This window comes from Brienomyrus brachyistius, chromosome 5 (genome assembly GCF_023856365.1).
Source record: "Brienomyrus brachyistius isolate T26 chromosome 5, BBRACH_0.4, whole genome shotgun sequence".
Classification (NCBI taxonomy): domain Eukaryota; kingdom Metazoa; phylum Chordata; class Actinopteri; order Osteoglossiformes; family Mormyridae; genus Brienomyrus; species Brienomyrus brachyistius.
In genome coordinates, this window is record NC_064537.1 from 28,115,315 (window position 1) to 28,133,952 (window position 18,638).

General features: G+C 42.1%; 1 protein-coding gene across 1 annotated transcript in view; it reads right to left on the reverse strand.

The window, feature by feature from the left end:
• Window positions 1–16,319, reverse strand: part of LOC125742120 (unconventional myosin-XV-like) — a 41,485-nt gene extending 25,166 nt beyond the window's left edge. The window contains exons 1-7 of the mRNA XM_049013800.1: window positions 15,193–16,319; window positions 2,935–3,017; window positions 2,258–2,321; window positions 1,554–1,663; window positions 1,211–1,285; window positions 852–942; window positions 349–452 (exon numbers count right to left, since the gene is read on the reverse strand). Coding sequence (XP_048869757.1) covers window positions 349–452; window positions 852–942; window positions 1,211–1,285; window positions 1,554–1,663; window positions 2,258–2,321; window positions 2,935–3,017 — 527 coding nt within the window. The 5' untranslated portion in view covers window positions 15,193–16,319. The remainder of the gene's footprint in view (window positions 1–348; window positions 453–851; window positions 943–1,210; window positions 1,286–1,553; window positions 1,664–2,257; window positions 2,322–2,934; window positions 3,018–15,192) is intronic.
• Window positions 16,320–18,638: the final 2,319 nt, after the last annotated feature.

An 18,638-nucleotide genomic window follows, 5' to 3' on the forward strand; every position in this document is an offset into this window, starting at 1 on the left:
TACTGTTCAATCACAGTGAGGTAAGTAAGAGCTAATGACTCTTCTTATTAACGCACACATAGTGTCAGGGTTACAGCTATAGTCTATGTACATATATATTCGCTTTAGACAAAAACGGTGCCATCAATTAATATCACCATGTCAATCATGCCAACACCTCCCATCAAACCTCTTAATATCATAACTTCAAGGGCATGGGTTTGGTTTCAACCCCCCCCCCCCAAACATGCATGGTACTCTCACAATATTAGTAAAAACATGTCCCTACCCTCCATACTCAAATCTACGCCCTTGAATAACATAGCATCACTTGGTTAGAATACAAAATGATGTACACGGGATGCTTACTCCTCCATAAAGATTTCCACATATTTTCCAAACCGACTTGAATTATCGTTTTTGACAGTTTTGGCGTTTCCAAAAGACTCTAACAAGGGAGTGGCCTCAAGAATCTGAAACAGAAGTTACAAGGGATCACTTTGAATGAAAGGAAGAAACAGGCAGGCTGTGCAGAATATGCCTTAATACAGCATCCAGAGAACCAGCGAACAGCCTGAAATATCCGTACATCGATCCAGCCTGTTTCAGTTGCGAAATATTTTAGCCTGCTTCATGATGTCTCGAAAATAAAACAAGGCATCCAACAGGACACGACTAGAAAGAGTCACGTTACGAGATGTTGCGTTGCGCGGCGTATATGGCAGGTTACCGTACCTCAATCTACATCAGAGCGCATGTGGACAGAAGGAAAACAAGAGAGGGTCTTATTAGTATCTTGTAAATCTGCTACTGTGGCTTGTACCAACAGTAAGTTAAGTTTCGTGTGTTTTCTTGCTTGGTTTTTAGCGTACCTGCTGCGTGATGTTTCGCTTGTAATGTACCGCTGCCAAGTATCGCAGCACGAGCTTGGTAGCTTCCGTCTTGCCCGAGCCGCTTTCACCACTGATAGGATTAATCTCCAGTTATTAAACCGCCGGCAATCCAGTGCTCTAATTTAACGCACTGTAACAATTCTTTATCGTTAACTTGACTAACGGTTAACTTGCTTCGGGTATCACGTTAAATATAACCGGGCTTTAAGTGTGTAATAGGTATGCACTGTAACAGTTCAGTATTATATGGATATTTAATTTTTCTTATAAACCTAGAATTAAATATTGAAAGCATACATCTAGACTTTAAGTGAAGGACTTGACCATAGCTCTCTCACCTGATAATAATGCACTGGTTCTGTTTGGCATCCATCATCGTCGTGTAACACACATTTGCAATTGCAAACAAATGGCTGTTTGGGGAAAACAGTGAAACTCAGAAGACAGATTATACTTAGACCCTGAAGCACAAGTTCAACATTTTCACATGGTACGACAGTATGTGGAAAAAATGCGACCTGGCTGTCAATGACCGTAGTCATAGCGGAATCGGTCCCAAAAAAATCATATCAACCAGCATTTGACAAACCTTGCTGCCCAATACAGCGTGTATCAGGTTTTACCATTTTCTAAAGAAAGGAAATCAGTTTATCTTTTCTGCAGAGCAGTAGAATTACTCACGGGGGATTCTCTCCCAGTGTATGTCCCTCGTATTGCAGTGCCTGATCTGTGCCGTAGATATTCAACATCTTGTATGGATTTACTGACACCAGGATGCTTCCAATATAGGTCTAGAGACGGAGAAAGGCATGTTGAGATCTTGCAAAGTTCATAAAGCATAAAAACCTATAGCATTGAAGCTGCACTATTTTGGGTGTTTTGTAGCTTTATATAAAGACTGCATATATTACAAGACAAAGGCAGCATGGTGGTGCAGTGGTTAGCACTGTTGCCTCACACCTCTGGGACCCGGGTTCGAGTCTCCGCCTGGGTCGCATGTGTGTGGAGTTTGCATGTTCTCCCCATGTCGTCGTGGGGTTTCCTCCGGGGTACTCCGGTTTCCCCCCACAGTTCAAAAACATGCTAAATTGCCCCTAGGTGTGAATGGTGTGTAAATGTGCCCTGTGATGGGCTGGCCCCCCATCCTGGGTTCTTCCCTGCCTTGTGCCTATTGCTTCTGGGATAGGCTCCGGACCCCCCGCGACCCAGTAGGATAAGCGGTTTGGAAAATGGATGGATATATTACAGGACAATTCCACATGATTTGTGCCTGAATAACCCTCTTAAAGATCTAGATGAGTGACTGTGGTTTTGAGCAGTCGTTCTGCATCTCCTTTGCGTCACATGCATGCATTGCTACTCTGTATCCATATCGGCTCACTTACGTAGATTAGTTGCTGATCAAATCGCTTCTTTAAATTCATCAGGACCGCACCTTCACTGAGATCCCTAAAAGGATAAAAGTATTATATCTATCAAGGCAAAATATTAAAAGAACTGTACATTTATTTTATCTGACTCGATGATGTAGTATAGTTATTATAAATACTTGTGAAGGCTGGAAAATTACTGTGTCTGGATCGGCTTGGCAAAGTGTGGAAGTTGGTAGGTCAAACTGAATCTGAGCAGGATTTATCTTCTCCTAACCAATTAAACACCAAAATCACTGTATTAGATTAGATTAGATTAGATTAGATTAGATTAGATTAGATTAGAATAGATTAGATTAGATTAGATTAGACAGAGCTGAAAATGTGGCAGAACGCCAAGCTTGTTCCGGTCTCAATAACACCTTCCTCTTCCTGGTTACTGACTTCCTCTTCCTTGAAGACACTGTGCAGGTTATGAGGAATACATATAGCAGGGGTATTATCTTTATTAAGCTTTTGCCAGATAATATTCTTGTGTGGAATTAAGTTTATCACTTGCACTGGGTGGAACAGTTTCTTCACCAGTTCTAAAGCATTATCTAAAAGATTTGAGGTTTACACTTATAAAATCAGTAGCATTCATTAGTATTTTAATATGAATATATGGGGACACCATATCGTGAGTGACTCACTCCAGCTGGGTCATGTCCTCCACACCATCTTCCTCACCCACTTCTCTGTATCTCATCGTTGGCAAACTTCTGATGGTAAACATCTGTATGAAAAAAGAACATCATTTTGAGGCATTCATTTTTGAAAATGATAGAAATACAAACGTCTCAGGAAACTTTCTCCTAGTGTTAGGGTTTTTGTTAATTAAATAGGTCTTTTCGTACATGATGTTACTAATATGTGAGATTCCCAATATTCTGAAATATAAAAAAATCATGTGGATATATCTAAACACCTTTAAATATAAATTAAACTCTATAAATTATTGTGGAAAACGTTTGTAGTTTTTTTGTCATATCTTCCTCAATCCATCCACCTCCTATGCCTGCTTGTCCTATTCAGGGTTGTGTAGGGTCCAGACCCTATTCTAGAAGCTATGGGTACAAGGCAGGGAACAACCCAGGATGGGGTACCAACCCATCACAAGGCTTATACATGCTCACCTATGGGCAGATTTGGTAACTCCAATTAAACCCAGCCTTTTTATGCAAGAGGATTTGACTGCACAACACTGAGCGACTCCACTAGGGGGACCAGCACTGTGTGGCCAGAAATCACATGACCTCCACACATCGCCCAGATATGATGTTATGCTAATGTCAGGAACAGAGGTGGTACCACCACTAGAAGTTTTAAAATCACATGACCTCCACAATATGCTGGAAATGACGTTTTCTCCAGTATCATCATGTTTGATCCTGACGTGAAGGTCATGTGATTTCAGACCCCACAGTAGAGATCGCCCAGCGTACTGCAGCCAGACCTTATCTGTTTTTGAACTGTGGGGGGGTTCCTAAGTACCTGGAGGAAACCCCACGATGACACGAGGAGAACATGCAAACTTCACACACATGAAGCCATGCTGGAGACTTGAACTCTGGTGTCAGAGGTGTGAGGCAGGCAGATTTTATATTAAAACCAGAAATGGAAGAACAATGGCCATTGTAGGTAGAAGTAATAACTAAGAGTAACACGTCCAAAGAACACAAACGCATATAAGCAGCCCTACAACGTGCTTCAGCTTTGCTTTGGATGATTAAATTCTTAATAAGCAGGCAACTCTAATACACCTATACTAACTGGTTCCTACAAAATTACAATTCATTCCAGGAATGAGTACAATATATTTGGCCAATGCATCATACACCTCTGTGGACCTCTGCGTTAGATATAAATAAACCATTACCTTATCATACCATTGGCCTCTTGGTTCACCTTCCCTGTCTGGTGCCCATTCAGGTTTAACAGGCGACACCTTTTGACCAGTCGTGACAGGAATTAGACTGTCCATTAGACATCCATCCCTGTACATTGACCATTTTTGAAGGTTCTGTACTGTGTGATGAGGAAGGACTCTCTCCGATGACCACACGTCTTCTCCTTCCTGGACCGTTCTTGTGTGGCCCTGAGCCCAGTGCTCATGTTGAAATGATGATGACTCTGCGCCTTGTCTTTGAGGCATCACCATCGCGAAAGGCGAGAGGTACTGTACTGTTCCTGATGAAAATGCGTTGCGCAGGCCAGGGTTCTGCAAAGCTTCTGATAGAAAAGGAAGGGAGGCTTGACTGCTCGTGGGAGGTCGTTTCATGCTCTGGATTGATGGGGGTAATTTAAAAGTAGCACCCTGAATGTTTGAGTTCCTTAAGGCAGTTGACAAGAGTGGGGTGGGAATTTTATGCTTAGTGCTCAATACTGACCCATCAGGGAGTCTATAAGATGCATTACGTAAATGAGGGTTTTGAAGAGCCTCTGCCAAACATGGAGAGGAAATGTATCGTTTTCTAAGATTTTTGGATAGAATTGATCTTTCGGGTAGCTTGTAGGAAGCCTCTCGGAGTTCAGGCTTTTGCAATGCGCTTGACAATAGTGGGGATCGTGCCTGTTGTCTTGATTTCTGGAAATGTTGAGATAGGACTGAGTCCTCTGGTAGTCTATAGGAAAGTTTCTGAAGGTGAGGATTCTGCAAAGCCGCTGATAGAAGGGGGGAAGCAGTTTGGTCTGTATGGGTGCCATGCTGACTTCTCATTAAAGGAGATTTATAAGATGCGCTGCGAACTTGAGGGTTCTGCAGAGCATTTGCCAAAAGTGGTGAAGACAAGTGTTCAACTGGTGCTCCAGCTGTGGAATACGGTGAGGGAAATCCCTGCAAAACCGATGCATAAGACACATTGTGAAGATGAGCATTTTGTAGAGCATTGTTTAGAAGAGAAGGAGGATAGTGTTGTGTCTGGCTGTACATTGTAATTTCTGGAGAGTAATGACACATATTGTGTTGTAGCGAGGATTGGAAGGAATTATTTTGAAACTGAGGATTCTGCAAAGCACTTGACAGCAGAGGTGAAGGCATTTGCTCTCTCTGGTGGACATACTCTTGCACCTGTGGAGCATAGGGAGAAGCATTTCTCCATAAAGGCATTCTGTAATTTGCATTGTGAAGATGAGGGTTCTGCAAAGCATTTGATAGCAGAGGGGAGGTTCGTGTCTGATTGAAGGGTATTGCTGGAGGATAAGACATGCCTGGCAGAAAAGGTGTTACATACGAAGCATTACGGACATGAGGATTTTGCAAAGCATTTTTCAGAAGTGGTGGGGGTCCTTGTTCCGTTGTCTGTTGAAACTCTGTCATCACTGGAGAGTAGACATCATTGCGTCCAGGAAATGGTGATGTATAGGATGCATTACGAAGGTGAGGATTCTGAAGGGCATTTGTCAAAACTGGGGAAGGGATGCGTTTTGGTGAGGGTGATCTTGCGGGCAATGGTGTAGTGTGCTTTAGTGAGGGATGAGGTGATGATGGCCTACTTGAGAGATGCCTCACTGAAGGTTGGGGGGAGAGTGGTCCCTTCCGTTTTAAGGGTAGTTGTGGTGAAGGTGGCATTTGATTATTACAGCCTTCTGAATAGCTTTTCCTTATTGAATGTCTTGGAGACAGGTTTTGAGGACTCCGAGCAAGAGGATGTTCATGAATGTTTTTTAGAGGAACAGGGATTTCTTGAGGGAGAACTTTAATTCCTGCTGGATAAGGTCCTTTTCTTGAAAGTGGTCGTGGAGATGATGGTGAATCTATAGCACCATGGCCAGCAGATATTGTTGATCTTTCTAATGATCTAAAAGGAGGGACATTTTGTATAATAGGAGCATTCATTTTTTGCATATAAGGATATACTGTTGATGGCTTCACAGTTCCCATAGGTATTTTGGTGCGTCTAGATCCTTTTATTCCCATGGCAGGTTTGCTAGTGGGCACATTCTGAACATCGCTTAAGTTTCTTCCTGATGGTGATGGAGGTCTTTGTTTTACTGGTAAATGAGGTGACATTGGTGCCCTGTTACTCTGGTGAGTTGGAGATGGGGGCGCCCTCTGAAATGTAATAGGGGATGGTGTTCTCTCAGTTTCTGTAGTTCGAAAACTGCCAGTACGTCTCATGGTCTGCTGTGGAGATGGCGGTGAGCACATCTGGTTTAATGGTGGTGGAGAAGTAGGACGGCCTGATGGTGTTCTTCCTCCAAAGTGCCTGATGGGACCATTGTGTGGAAGGGTTCCTTGCATGTTTTGGATAACAGAAAGCTGTTCAAAATGAAGAGGACTTCTTTGGACTAATCCCTGTGGGGAAGGTGGTGGACTTCGTCTGACTGACGGACGGTGTGATGATGTTCTTTCACTAAACTGACCAATAGGACCATTATATGTCACGGTTCTTACTGTATTTTGTCTAATGGAAGGCTGAGGGGAAGGTGGAGGACTTCGCCTAACTGAAGCTCGTGGGGAAGGTGGAGGACTTCTCCTAACTGAAGCTCGTGGGGAAGGTGGAGGACTTCTCCTAACCGAAGCTTGTGGGGAAGGTGGAGGATTTTGCCTCATTGAAGGGTGGTGTACAGGTCTTCTTTCATCAAACCTATCAAAAGGACCTTTATGTGGAATGCCTCGGCTAGCATCTTGTCTAATGGAAGGCTGAGGAGAAGAGGGGGACCTTCTTCTGATGGATGCCTGTGTGGGGGGGGAAGGACTTTGTCTGATAGAACTGTGGTGCGTTGGCATTCTTCCACCAGCCTTGCTGAATGGACCATTATTTGGAATGGCCCTGTGAGTGTCTTGTCTAATGGAAAGCTGAGGGGAAGAGAGAGGACTTCTGATTAGTCCCTGTGGGGAGGGTGGAGGACTTTGGGAGAGAGCGATGTGCTTTCTAGATATTTGACTAGTCTGCTGCCTATTAAATCCAAACATTTGCCTTTGGTGTTGAGGAGATGGAGATCTTTGTCCTAATGAAGGCTGACTGATAAAACCATTTCTTGAAACCTGTGGAGATGGTGGAGGACCAAATTTTCTCATTGACAGTGGAGATGTTGGCATTTGAGCATTATTATTAAGAGATGGCTGACTAAACGTTCCTCTATTTGGCCTTTGAGGGAACTGGACTTCCATTTCATCAGGATAGGCTTGTAATGTGTCTATTGCTGGCTGGCCTGATAAGATTCTTCTTCTTGGAGGCAGGTTTGCTTGCCTCATTGAAAACTGTGGAGACGGAAGAGGACTTTGTCTTAAAGGTAACGGGGAGGCATTTCGGAAAGGCATTTCAATTGGCTGTAATGTATCTACTGATGGCTGGGCTGATAAGGTCTTTCTTGGAAACATAGGTGTCTGCCTCATGGAAAGCTGTGGAGATGCAAGGGGGCTTCGTCTTAAAGGTAACGGGGAAGCATTTCGCAAAGGCATTTCAACGGGCTGGTCCAATCTTGACATAACACCACTTTGATTTCCAAACTGTATAGTAGGTGCTAGAGGAGAGAGTGGTCTTGACAACTGTGGTGAGCCCATGATTTTAACAGACCGTCTGCTGGGAGATGGCGAAGCTGACTGTTGTGTGGAAAATGACCTGACTTGTGGTATGGGTGAAGAAGTTACTTGAGGCGATCTGCTTGGAACAGGGCTTCTTCTGCTTGGAGTTGGACAATTTGCTTGCTGGATAATCCTAGCTGTTGGTGTGGGCGAGAGTGGTCTCTGCACATACTGGTGAACATTCGGAATTATGTCTGTAGTATGAGGTGGAGGAAACATCGGCGTACCTTCGTACTGTTCCTCTTCGTACTGTTCCTGTTCCTGTAGTGGTAATGGTGGAAGAGGAACATCAAGTTTTTCTTTTCCAAACAATTTAACCTGTGGTCTTGGGAGTCTGAACTGCATTGAATTCTGGACTCTTATGTCATCGATTGAGTAGTTTCCAAATTCATCACTGTATACACCCTGAGCCTCGTCTTGTTCCATTGTACCCTCCAGAAAGTAAGGATAAGGTTGACAAATGTCATATGCGGATTCTAGATAAGGTGAGCTTTCATTTTCACTGTAATTAAATTGGTGATCTTGGTAATATAAATCTTCAGTATAATTCATGTAAGGATCTATGTCTCCATAGGGTGTCATGTAAGCTTGTTGAACTTCAGGATAATCATATGGATTGGTGGGATACCCCTCTTCATAAAATTCCATTTCATTCCCGCTGAATCCATACCCATCTCCTTCTGTGTATTGTGCTTCATCCACATCATAATCATAGTATGAATATGCATTAGGAGCCTGCTGTCCATAAGTGTAATAATCCATTTCATCCACATAGCCATATTGATCCTGTGCCTCAAATTGTTCATAATCATAATCCATACCATCACCATAGTCTTCATAGCCATTTTCATATTGCATTGGATAATCATATTCATAAACATAATCTTCTTGGTCATAGTAGTCGTCATCGTATGATGGATCTTCATAACATTCCGTATTATCCCCATAAGGACTATACAGTAGTTCTTGTCTCCCTGATCTTCTTTGGGAGGGATCGTAATCTTCTTCATATATGCTATGATTATTTTTAAATGCCCGTCTTTGGGAATATTGTGCGCTGTACCTCTCTGGATCATAATATTCTTCATCATAGTCATATTCATCCTCGTCATGCTCAAATCCGTCATTGTAATATCCATGAGACCTCACATCTGCTTGGTGTTCGTAAAAATCCTCATCAGAATGGTGAGGATATTTCTTGGATCTCCTTGATGTCCAGTTGCTGTTTCCTCTAGCAGAGCTTTGTTTGCCCTTAGTAGAAAGAAATCTTTTAGTCAGCCAGTTACTTGCTCCAGCTATTTTTCCCAAAATTCGGCTGTAGCTTTGAAAAAATGTTCCAGGTGGATTTTTACCAAAAAGACCTTTAAAAAACCCACCTTTTTTGCCCGACGATTGTGACTTTCCACCTCCCAGTCGGATTAGCATATAGGATGTTTTTCTCCCGGGTTCGTTTTCTGCTGTCTTGGCCTTTTCTGCATTTTTTTTCTTTTTGCTGGCCTTAAAGCGCATCATGAACTTGGACGTATTCTTCAGGATCGACCTTTGCTTCTTTTTCCTGGCCAAACGCTGCTTACGTTTTCCAAGTCCCAAAAACAGCCGAGACGCGCTGTTCAGGTGCCTCGAATTCCTCTTCTTTCTGAAGCCCGAGAACTTCATGAAGAGCCTGGACGTGCTCTTTAAGCCTCTTTTACTTCTTATCGACTCTGTTGGTCGTTTGGAAGCTTTGCCATCCTTCTTTCCTTTTTTCCCCTTTCCTTCAGCTTCAGTCTTTCCTTTAGCCTTTTTCTGCTGCTCCTTTCCTTTTTTCTTTCTTTTCCTGTCATCCTCTTCATCTTCGGAATCTTGCTCGTCCTCCTCATCTTCTTCTGATTTCTCCTCGTCGTATTCATCCTCATCCTCCGAAGCATATTTCGATTTGCCCTTCCTCCCTTTGTCGGCTCCTTTGGCGGCCGCTTTGCCTTTCCCTCGCTTACCTCGGTCATCCTCTTCATCGGATCCACTTCCGTCGTCTCTTTCCTCATCTTCGCCTTCACTCAGCTCCTCATCCTCCTCGCTTTTCAGTAGCTCTACTTCAGAGTCCTCGTCCTCGTCACTTGCAATGGCTTTCTTACCTTTTCCTTTGTCCTTCCCCTTCTTCCCATCATCCTTGCCCTTCTTCCCATCATCCTTGCCCTTCTTCCCATCGTCCTTCCCCTTCTTCCCATCGTCTTTCCCCTTCTTCCCATCATCCTTGCCCTTCCCTGATGGGGCTGCTTCTTTTTTACCTCCCTTCTTGTCATCTTTCCCCTGCTTCTTGTCTTCTTTTGCAGTCTTCTTGTCATCCTTTGCATCCTTCTTGTCATCCTTTTGTTTCTTTCCATCTTCTGCCTTTCCCTTGCTCTTCTCTGGTTCCGCCTTCCCCCCCTTTTTGGCAGCAGCCTTGGAGTCAGTTTTCTTGGTGGGCATATTTTTCTGCTCCGACGACCATACTAATTTTTCCAAGACTCACCAAAGAGCAACCTAGGACACCCGACACGCCACCATCTCTGCACGAGAACCTCGGAACGGCCAAAAACCTTTAAGTGATGCTTAGACCAGAAAATCAATCTGGGCTTTTGGAAAACAAAATATATGCATGTAAACATGTAAATAAAAACTAAAGTTCTCAATGGCAGTACATGATGAATCACTTCTTGAGCAATGGCATTAAAACACGTCTACAGCTTATGTTCTTTACCTCACAGTCTGCCTTATTCCCATTTTTCCAGAGACACTTTTCCCACCAAGTCCATATAAAGTCCATTTAAAGTTCTTTCTTAACGTTAGATGTATATTAGTTTTGGTTGAAATTTTGTTGAATATTCCACCGAGAAAGTTGTCCCAGTTTTTCACTGCGGTCGGAGACGTTCCAGGTGTCTCAAGTCGTGTCTAGATTGTGCTCGTGTGGTGCACAGGAGAGCTTTCTCTTGTGGTTGTCGAAGGAGTCTTAATTTGTCAGATATATTGCTTTAGTGTAACATTACCTTCCCGGCTCATTCCTGTATGAATTATGCAGGTGGGCTGAGCTGTTACTACAGAGTGTTTGAGAAAGATCTCCAAAGCAGATCAAACCCTACCCAGAGAGTGAACTTCAGAAGCAAAACTAACCGTATTCTGTCAACCTCAAAGATGCTGTAAGTTTCACGGTTTGGAAAATAATCTGAAAAACTAACATTTTCTTTTTTATAATGATTGCTTTTTGCAATATATAATTTACTGAGTTATACTGTAGTCTAACTTTGTCTGACAGCAGAATGAGAAAGGCGTTATATTTGTTGGCTATTGTTGTTAGTCTGAAAGGATTACATATAAAATTACAATGTAGACTACAAATGAACTGTACCAGATGTGTATTTTAAACAAATTTTTAAATTTTGTATTGTTTATAGTTAAATGTATAGTATTTATCCTGTTTAAAAATAAGCTCTGAATTCTTGAATAATGCAATACATTGCACAACTACTACTACTGCTATTATTATTATTATTATTGTTGTTGTTATTATTATAATTGTTATTATTATCATTATTATTTTTGTTGTCATTATTGTTATTATTATTAGTTTTGTTGTTGTCATTATTGTTATTATTATTGTTGTAGTTATTATCATTATCATTATCATTATCATTATCATTATCATTGGATCCAATTAGAGCTGCTTTAGCCTTGTGCCTGTAGCCTCCGGGGTCGGCTCTGGACCCCCTGCAACCCTGACCAGGACAAGTACTTTCAGAAAGTGGATGGATAGATGGAAGAACTACTTTGAATAAAAGAAAATCATTGCTCTTTTATTATTATGACCACTTTCAAATAAAGAAATGAGTAATAACCACAGAATCAAATAAAAACAGAAATAATCACGATTTATATCTGAACTGCTTGTCTACATAAAACAAGAAAGCAGGCCTGGTAAGTGAACAATTCCCTGTTCTTAATTAAATTAGTGTCCCTAAATGGGGGCGTCCTAATTCCCCCGATGGAGTGAGTGATACACGTTTGAATCCAATGGTGTGGTATCCAGTTGCCGGGCAGGTCTTAATACACTGTCGTGTAAGCCTATTCACAATGCATGAGCACCAGTCAAAGATATGGCAGATATGGGCTCTTACTGTATGAATGGCTGGAGTTACATCTGCTCATAATTATGTGAAGACCACGTCCCCACACTGACAGCAGCTCTCCCGATCACTGAAGGCCACCGAAAGGTGACATCGACTTAATGAACATATCCAAGCATCTCAGTGACGTGTAAGTGGATTCTGTTGAAGGTGAGACCGTCAAGAGATGGCTGTGTGTTAATGCTGACTTTACACTTGAAGTGTGTCTTCCATGGACATATACTCTTCACACGTGAAAGTGTGTGTCCCCATTATGTTGAAATTGAACTGACCCAGTATTTTTTTTCTCTAGGTTCAGGCCTGCATGAAATTAAAATGATTTTCTTGGCACAACTTTGCCAAATAACATATACCTAAATCTGGTAGGATTTATTTACACTTTCCTGCTTGTGTTACATATTAAGTACTAAAGTCCTATATATGACCAGAATAGCGCTAACCAGCACTTGCTATTGCTACATCTAAGAATGACAGACAGGAGATAGATACCTTGCATTCGTTATAACAGATAATTGTGAAAGCCAACTCATATTGGGTTTGGTAAGGTCCACTAAATATGCATCGGCCATATCTCTTTCTGTTTTATGTTACACGCAGGCTAATTGTGATCAGGCCTTATCTACAGTGATATCATGGAAGGGAATCTGGTCTGGGTATTGAGCAGAATCACTTGCGTGAGTGGTGACTAATATATTCAGTCAGTACAAAAGGACTATTTTGTTGCTACGCCATCTAGTGACTCAAATGAGTTATTGCCTAAGATAGGAATTATACAGCTATACGTTGTGAAAAAATTTAACAAAATCATCTTGTACATCAATTTAAGTCTTAAAACTGTTTTCTAATTGCATACCAATAATGAGTAATTCAATCTATCCTTTAGATTGAAGGAACATTCAACAAGCAGTGTATTTATAATGTGAATAGCTTCTCGCAGGCTCATTGTCATGCAAATACTTCCAAAAGGAAGTCATACATGAAAATGAATCCTGTTATATTCACTTGTACGTCACTTTGAAGAAAAGTATCTATTACATAAATATTTGTAAATGTAAAATGTCAGGTAGTCTTTATGGGTAACCTAAGAATTGCACATTGCGGTAATGGCATATTGAAAAATATTTGAATAAATTCTTAAGTTACAAGCCAAAAACATTTATGATCTTTTTTTCATCCAGAGACAGCAGGTTTTTCCACAGATAATGCTGACAACCACCAGGACCCTCTGCTGAAGTTTAGAAAATCATTTCTGGATGTCTCTATATCTTGCCAACCGACAGAGACCAACTTTGGTGTGGTTGGTTATTTGGATAAATACAATTCTGGTACAAAGCTGGATGATCTTTGAACAGTTTTAATAAGGAATTGGACTGGACTAAAGAAAAAAATGTTTATTCGGTTATTTAAAAAATACTATGGCAACGCATTAAACAAACCAAAGGACTAGGACATTTCACACACATCTTTCAAATGCTGTAGGCAATCATCTAGCAGACACTAAAAATCGTACAGTAAATGAGTCAAAATGGAATATTTTTATAGATAAAATGTCGTACACATTTATGCAACATAAAAAGTCAGCTAATAAACGGCATTGCTGAGGTCGGCCCACGAGCTTCACACTGCTACCGAACAGCTTAAGTCAGGACATGAATAAAACACGCACAATATGTCATTATCGGATCAGTCTGTCGTACTAATTACTTCACGCTGTCATTTTGGTCTCTGTATCCTAGATGATGGGTAAACGTGTAATTAAAAGTGATGACTGTGATGACACAACGCAAAGGAATGGAAACAGAGGTGGGGAATCTGTGATATTTTTGCACCCTGGTGTGACTTAAGCTGCTCACCCTGCCCTGGTACCAGAGTAATCACATCACGTCACAGCTTGAGCAAGGCCCTTAACTACAAATACTCCATGGATGCAGTGTGCCCCCTATCTCTCATGCCACAAACAGCTTTCCCCACTTGCATGTTGCTTTCGAAAGAAGCATCTGCTGAAAAGCCAAGCAAATACTTTTCAGCTCCTTTTATTAATGGGTGGTGGGTACCCAAGGGCCCAGTTAGAGATTTCGAGCCCCATGAAAGTATATAACATTTGGTCACCAAACCAGACCAATCTAATCATGCTCTAAAATTTTTTAGAGCCCCCTGTCACTCGGGGGCAGTTGGGATCGGCCTGACACCCCCCCCCCCCCCCCCCCCCGAAACCCCATTACCGTGCCTGGGGATACCAGCCTTACACAGCAGATGGCTAACACACATTTAGCAGCTTTCTTATATGACTGTTAGAGCACAGTGTTAATTAAACATGACCCAGTGGGACGTGGACTCACACAAAGGTAACCAGTGTGGGGTTTACTTGGGCATGGTAGGTGATTCCTACTTCCCAAGGTTATCTCCTGGTTGGAAAATAGCATTTTCCTTAAGACAGCATGTGGCTTCACTGCCTCTTAGACCTCCTGACCTAGTGTTCATAAACCGCATAGCATTATCTCTGACGTGCATTTCATAGAATTACTAAATATATTTTATGAAGCGACTGAGCTGTTAGCAATGATTTGATGTCTATTCATCTATCCTGTGTTGTTCAACATAATATGAAAGTAGCATAACACAATAGCAGATGAGAGGAATAAAATGTTAGAATTAACTAGTTATATGACCAAAATCTTCAAATTGTAATGTTAGCAGTAACCAAAACCAGAAGCCAGTATGCAAATATACTAGAACAAACCAAATATTAAAAATTACTCATCTGTACAATAACCTAGGAAATAAACTAGAGTAAAATAAACTAAAATAAACTGTAAAATAAACTAGAGTGGCACCTGCCTCTGAATGAGGCCTAAAGAAACAATAATGTATTCATTACGTTAAAAATGATTATGACAACAAATTAAACAAATGAAAGACATAAAGACTGGGACATTTCACACACCTCTTAACCCATTTTACTTTTGAATTTGAACCTAAGTTTCAATTATACAAAATGCTGGTTATATTTCACTTAAAGAAAAAAGTACAGACTTTGACATTGTAAAAGACTGTACTGAGAACACACAGCAAAAGATAATGACTGTTGTAGGGTTATATGCCTCAGGACTGGAGTGCTGTCGATGTTTCTGAAAGAATATCATCACGAAACACAGCCCATTTCCTCAGCCATGTGGAGAGAATATAATTTAGACTGGGTGCCCTTCCTGGTATCGTACATCTCTGATCCAGCCTCCCTTTCTTACCTTTCATTGACCGTCCCTCACTGAAGTCCACCATCTTGGAAAGATCTCTCGTGTTACCGGTGTCCGAAGGTGCAGCCTCGCCATGCTGTTTGCCAGCTCAGGTTCACCTTAGAATCGGTCAGTGAAAGCGCTGCTCCCAAAGTCCATAGAATATCGAGAAAAAGCTGCACCTGGAAAACCGTCCTGGATCCACATCTGTCCTTTCTCTCTCAGCGGTGGCAGAGCCAGCAAATGCATAATTGATGATACCTATTATGCGAGAGTTCACTCCTGAACGGAGATACAGACTGCAAGCTTCCCAGTGGCAGTTGAGAGTTTGATATTATTGGTTACAAGGACGGCATCTGCCTCTGTTTGGGGGCTCGTGGATGGAGAAATTGTAGGATTTTGGGGAAGTAAGATCTCAGAAAACTGTACTGGTGGGATACAGCTGATGCATAATGAGAGCATGTCAGGGTAGGATAGCTTCTTATGGACGCCTTATTTTAAAACTTTTCACTTTTTCTTATTTTGTCAGCTTATTTTGTGAGCAAGTTTGTCAGTCAACAAGCACTCCTCACAAAGCTCAAATTTGAAATACCTGACTTTTTAGCAGTTATCCATCTAATACAAGACATGAGTTGGGGATCATAGTTATTGGACTGCAAGAATACTAATAAAATTATTCAACAGACTCCAATTTTGATAGAATTCTGTTGCATAATATTCCTTCCTGTAAACGCAAGATATAAAAGATCGCAGTTAGCAGTTAGGACCCTCTACTGCCACCAGGTGGCACACTTCTGCCTGTGCCAGTGGCATCAGTGAAATTCGCAGCTGTAAAAACAAACAAATGACATGGTTATACATCAAAGCTTCAGTGGTTGAGTTTCTGGTTATGGTATTAAATTACGCTAAAGTAATCCAAAATAAGAATGTGAAACACGAGCAGGGCTGGAGTGGGATTAAAAATCAGCTCTGAATTTTGGGATCTCCTGGAAGAGTTTGCCATGTGGGGCCCCTGCAATAACGTTTGTTGAACAGCAAGATTGTTCCACTATAGATTTTGCTGAGCAACATACTGTACCAGTCAGTCCACCAGGAGAATGGCCTCCATGTCGGATGGCCAGTCCAGCCCTGAACATGGGGTACAAGACCCATCACAAGACCTACTTAATTAAAACTAGACTTTATTAATAATGCCCGAAGAACAGGGGGTGTCCCGCCAAACAGCGTTTCTTGCTTAGTTGTCAGATTTAAGGTAGTCTAAGTTAATTCCAAGATAGAGTCCATTTACTGTAGTCCAGGCTACCTTAAATCCAACAAGTTATCCAACTAAGCAAGAAACGCTGCTTTGTGGAATTCCCCCCTGTACACAGGCGAATGCGCATGGCCCAGACCACACACATCAGCGCCGCCAGCTCTTCTGCCTGTCAGTCCTTTCTTCTTTGGCAGGTAAGCCTCCGTGGTCCAAGAACTGATAGAACTAGGACTGCTGACTGGCGAGCAGGAATAGATCGGGAAAATTACGAGGTTTCATAACTAAGGTTGGAAGGTCACCTAACAGTCACCAAGATACAGAGCAGAAACAAGAGAATGAACGAAAGGTCAGAACGAATCAAATCCAAATCATTAACTAAACTAAACAAAATTAGAGTTTAGAAAGATAAAGAGGGCAAGAGCAAGAGACAGTGGTCTGTATCACAAAGAAAAAAAGACAGTAAGACACACAGCAAATGCTTTGATACTTAGGCACCATCAATCATGGGCTTTAAGATGAAGGCCACTATTAGCTTGTTGGCTGACAAAATTTTGCCAGTTTGGTTTTTTTCTGTTCCACAGATAATCCAGTCTGTGAATTTCTCTAGAACAGTGTTTCTCAATCCGGTCCTTGGGGACCCACAGGCAGTCTGCGTTTTTGCTCTCTCCCAGCTCCCAGTAGGGAGCTATCTGGAAGGACTGTCTGGCAGAGAGCTCAGAGGGAGCAAATACCTGGTCCAACCGTGGGTCCCTAAGGATCGGATTGAGAAACACTGCTCTATAATGTTTTCAGATTATCAAGCGACTGCTGCATCTCTTTTGTTATGCCTAAAATCCCCTTCATGCACAAACGTCAGTTTCCACACATTCACAGCCTAGGTGCCCAAAGAACATGCTCAGATCTAAGATCTCCTCTTCTAGTCATGCGGGCTCAACCATGCACACATACAGGGGTGGACAAAATAAGGGAAACACCACCAGAATTCCCAAAATGCAGGTGTGTTAGTTACAAATGCTGCAAAACAATTTGAAGTGTGAAGGGAAAAGGGTCTTAAACATCATGTCAGCACATGGCGAATACCGGACAGACTGCGCTGGAAAGGAGGAACAGAGATCACAAGTCATAGCTACTAGACAGGGACAGTGGGACACTTAACAGGATGGTCTCTAAACACCACACAAGTACAGCCCCAAAAATGACCACAAAACTCAACTTGCGTCTCTATAACCCAATCCTAACAAAAACTGTACGTGTCTTCTCAACGCTGCAATTTATGGCCAGGCTGCTATTCAGAAATCACTTGTATCCAAGGTCAATGTGCAGAGACATATATACCCTGCTAAATTGAGGACAAATCCTGGAGCCCTGAGTAATGGAAAAGGTAATATGGCCTGATGAGTCCATCTTTTACCCTTTATATTTGAAGAATGCTGCTTTCAGGATGCCTGGTGCCTATGAAGCATGGAACAGGATCTATTATGGTATGGAAGGACATTTGGTGGGAGTCATGGGCTCTAATGATTGCTCTTCATAGTCATTCAACCAATAGATCAGGGGTCTCCAACTCCGGTCCTGGAGAGCTACTATCCAGTAGGTTTTCTGTGCCACTTGGCTTCTGATGAGCCAAACCTGTTCCTGGTACTTCCCTGAGAGCAGGTGTGGCTCATCAGAAGCCGGGTAGGATAGAAAACCTACTGGACGGTAGTTCTCCAGGACCGGAGTTGGAAACCCCTGCGATAGATATTATATGGGGCCATTTTACAGGACCAGGTTCACTCTGTGGCGCAAACACAGTTCCTCATGATACAGGTCAAGTCAGGCTTTACTGTCATCTCAGCCCAGTGCAGCACACACTGCAATGGACCCACACTGCAACATTCGGGACAGCACAAACATTACAGTGCTGAAAAATGAGATTTGGAATAACAGAGTTTGTGGCACAAAATACAAACTGCTTAACTGCTAGCAGGAGTGTATTCGTGAGCGTCAGGATCCAGCCAAACCCCTTCCATGGTCTCCCCAAAGACTAGTTTGGAAAACGATTGCATTTTTATGCATGGGAGATTCTGCAGCACAGAGTGTGAAGTGCCTTCATCCGCCAGCTTGAGCCTTTTCTTCTGGATATTCATGAGAACGGCTAAGACGCGCATTGTAACTGATATTAAACATGATATAATTGCTGGTGTCAGGCATGGAGGTTCCAGCA